At 37.7% G+C, this 4,128-nt stretch overlaps 1 protein-coding gene across 1 annotated transcript; it reads left to right on the top strand.

The window, feature by feature from the left end:
* The first annotated feature begins 1,973 nt into the window (after positions 1–1,973).
* Positions 1,974–3,691, top strand: LOC110760794 (phloretin 4'-O-glucosyltransferase-like). Its single transcript, XM_021963118.2, has one exon. The coding sequence runs from the start codon at positions 2,103–2,105 to the stop codon at positions 3,525–3,527; it is 1,425 nt and encodes a 474-aa protein (XP_021818810.2). The 5' UTR covers positions 1,974–2,102; the 3' UTR covers positions 3,528–3,691.
* The last annotated feature ends 437 nt before the right edge of the window (positions 3,692–4,128 follow it).

Below are 4,128 nucleotides of genomic sequence, written 5' to 3'. Positions count from 1 at the left end.
CTCTCTCACTTTTTTTTTTCTTGAACAAAGCTTTAAAAACACGAGGAAAATTAATCAAGAATCTCTCATTTCTAATGTGATAAGCTATAATTACTGTTCTTGATACAAACGTTTTTGTTTTCCTTTACTTTTGTAAAGAAATATGACGTATTTGGAATGATGATCTAAGCAGTACACTTCACAAAAATTTTAGAGAACTTTAGTTATTGTACTTCTGATTATAAAAATTGATTAGGAAGATTTTAGTCAGATTATAAACTTTTTATCAATTTACTACAAATTTATATTTTCAACAAAGACTAACGAAGCGAATAATTTGTCTTTAAAATATATTAATTATAAATTAAATAGTGTTTGCTGGAATCAGATTTGAAGGAGGCAGTTTTATTTTCTATTTGTTCTGGATGTGCTGGTACCTTTTTCTTTGACCAATGTTATTTTTTTAATTGGAAGTTTTATGGTGATGTTTTAACGAGGCCATTATTTTGACATCTTGGATGGTACTATTTGGACTTTATTTTAGCATCCTGCGAGGTATTATCTGGCTATTTCAGTTTGTACACAACACTACATAAAGCGATTTAGTAAAATACAGGTCTAATTCAATTCGGCATACTGAACGGGATCTAACTAGGCAGCCATACATTGAATGTGTATTTTTGTTGTTATTGTGAGTTTATGACTTGTCCCTTTGACCACATCACACCCACTAGTCCGTGTCGTGTTCTATTGAACTTGATGGGAAACTAAAAATGACACATGCACGAGCACAAGAATACATGTGACGACTCCAAATAAAAAAAATTACTACAATAACGAGAGAAATCATCAATCAAGAAAGTTAGAAATTAGAAATAAAGAGAGATAATATGAAATAGAATCAATTACTCCTCTTAATCAATCTAATTCTTAATTTTTATTGTATTGAAATACGAATTTTAATGCGAATTCAAATGCGAAATTTGGGATAGGTTTTCTTTTATTCTTTTTTTTTTTTTTCGTGGAATAGAAGTAAAGGTAGGCATATGGCTTGGGGAAAAAAACAAATATTTCTAGTGGAATACAGCTAAATTCAATTCGGCATACAAAATGGGAATAACTTGGCAAATAGAACACTTGCATGTGTATTAATCAGTTTGTGGTCACTAAATTTGCTTCTCTCTCCCTCAGACCCTGTCAGACCTACCAGTCCATGCTACGTTCTTTTGAACTTTGACGAACAATTGAAAATGAATACATGCATGCCTTCTCATCTGATTAGGAAGTCAAATCTGAATAGAAATCCTAGTCTGGTTAGGAATTAAAGAATAATTTTCCACAAATCTAATCTAGTGGGAGACACTAGTAGTAAAATATTATTTTCTTTTGAAAAACAAACTAAAACAGCATTTTGGGTCATTTCATAATGAATATTTAACTACAATTATTTGGTTTATTTTGTAGGGGTCACATCGCACCAGTTCTTCTCTTATGTAGATGTTTAGACATTACTATATTAATATCATTGTAAACAAGGAGAAAAGAAGAAAAGGATAATGGAAAATACATGACATCTGAACGATAATAACATCCAGATTTTCGCATAGGAGAAAATCTAATATATCGTACTATGCTATATATGTGACAAGGCAACATGTGTAAATTACGCTATTGAGAGTTATATTGTTTTTCATACAAGCAAAATCAAAGATTTTGAACTTCTCCAGTACAGAATATGGGTAAAAATACAAAATCCTATAATATTACAAAGTAATTTAATATAATACAATTCAATCCAATCCAGTGTATCAAACCACATTTAATAATAAACTAGACAAATCATGGACAAGGCCCACAAATTGCATGAGACATGCATGTAGACAAGGCCCACAAATTGCAAATCAGACAAATAACCATGTCATCAGCGTTTTCAATTCGTCACCACAGACGTCACTTTTCTCACCCCAATCCCTTATTTAAGTCTCCACATTCTCTCCCTCTCACTTCATTCAGCTAAGCCCACACACAAACACCCAATATTGTCTTCAGACAAAAAAAAAACCCCAATATTGTCCCAACAACTCCACGCTCTGCCGCGCACCTCCACTACCGCAACGACCGCCATGGTGCAACACCGGTTCCTCCTCGTGACATTTCCGGCCCAAGGCCATATCAACCCTTCCCTCCAGTTCGCAAAGCATCTCGTCCGCACTACTGGGGCACATGTCACGTATGTCACGAGCCTCTCTGCCCATCGCCGCATAGGGAACGGCTCAACTCCTCATGGCTTGACCTATTCGCTCTTCTCTGATGGTTACGACAATGGATTCACAGTAGGCGATGACGACGACCACTACATGTCAGAGCTTAAGCGTCGCGGTGCACAAGCCATCACCGACCTTATTGTGTCTAGTGCAAAGGAGGGCCGCCCCTACACTTGCCTAATATACACAATACTTCTCCCTTGGGCCGCGGTGGCTGCGCGTGAGCTCCACCTCCCATCCGTGCTCGTGTGGATTCAGCCAGCCACTGTTTTCGACATCTACTACTATTATTTTAGCGGTCGCAAAGACCTCATTCGGAGCAGTACTAGTACTACTCATACTAATGGCGCTTTATGTTCAATAGAATTACCAGGACTGCCACTATCCCTCGCCAGCCGTGACCTTCCCTCTTTCATGGTGGATTCAAATCCGTACGGTTTCGCACTTCCCTTGTTTGAAGAGCAATTTGAGCTGCTCGAGAGAGAAACCAAGCCCATCATTCTGGTGAACACGTTCGATGCGCTGGAGCCAGAGGCCTTGAAAGCAATTGACAAGTACAATCTGATTGGAATCGGGCCATTGGTTCCATCTGCTTTCTTGGACGGCAAGGATCCATCCGACAAGTCATTCCGCGGCGATCATTTCCAAAAATCAGAGGACTCTTCGTACATCGAGTGGCTTAACTCGAGGCCCGAAGGTTCCGTGGTTTACGTGTCGTTTGGAAGCATTTCCGTTCTGTCGAAGCCCCAGATGGAGGAAATCGCGAAAGGGTTGCTGGACAGCAGGCGCCCGTTCTTGTGGGTGATTAGAGAAAAAGAAGAAAGCAATGGACAAGATAAGGAGGTCAAGAAGGAGGAAGAGAAACTGAGCTGCAGAGAGGAGTTGGAAGAGCTTGGGAAGATAGTGCCATGGTGTAGCCAAGTGGAGGTTTTGTCAAGCCCTTCATTGGGTTGTTTCGTGACACATTGCGGGTGGAATTCAAGCTTGGAGAGCCTGGTTTCCGGGGTGCCTGTGGTGGCGTTTCCTCAGTGGACGGACCAAGGGACCAATGCCAAGTTGATTGAGGACACGTGGAAGATTGGAGTTAGGGTGACACCAAATGATGAGGGGATTGTGGTAGGTGAGGAGCTCAAGAGGTGCTTAGAATTGGTCATGGGAAGTGGGGAGATTGGTGAAGAGTTGAGAAGAAATGCTAAGAAATGGAAGGGTTTGGCAAGAGAGGCTGTGAGTGAAGGTGGCTCTTCTGATAGGAATCTAAAGGCTTTCTTGGATCAGATAGAATGAGAAAAACAAAATGAAGAAAAAAGACGAAATTATGGTATATCTAAGATTTCTTGGTTTGGTAGACTCAGAATTTTAGACTGTAATTTTAGGCTGCACCTGGCATATCAATGCACCAACTTTTTAAATAATTTAAAAAAAATGTGTTCACTGTCATTTGAAGGTAACGGGTTAAAGTGCAATAATGTAGATTTCATGCATTGCAAGTTTCAAAATGCAATTTGTTACAATTATTTCAATTATTTCACAACGCTTGCAAATTTTTTCATGATTCATGAATTAGGGGTGACTTTATATAATTTGTAACAAAAAACAATACAATTTGGGTAACTTTATATAAATTCAATTAGCCAAATTGAAATTGTTTTTTTTTACTTGTAACCATAAATAATTTTTGAACATCTAAATTATTCTTTTTGTTTTGTTATTTCTTAAATGTGAATAAATTATTATAAGGAACTAAAATACTACTACATAGTATAACTCGTTCACATGTTATAATATCAATCAACGATAAGATATTCAACTTTTAAGACATAATATCAATATATCCACTTATATTATAATAAATATTATATGACTGTACTCTGAAGCCACACAATAA

Source organism: Prunus avium, chromosome 1 (genome assembly GCF_965620075.1).
Source record: "Prunus avium chromosome 1, drPruAviu1.hap1.1, whole genome shotgun sequence".
NCBI classification, from domain to species: Eukaryota; Viridiplantae; Streptophyta; class Magnoliopsida; order Rosales; family Rosaceae; genus Prunus; species Prunus avium.
The sequence above is the reverse complement of the archived record's forward strand: the minus strand, read 5'-3'. Positions and strand labels throughout refer to the sequence as shown.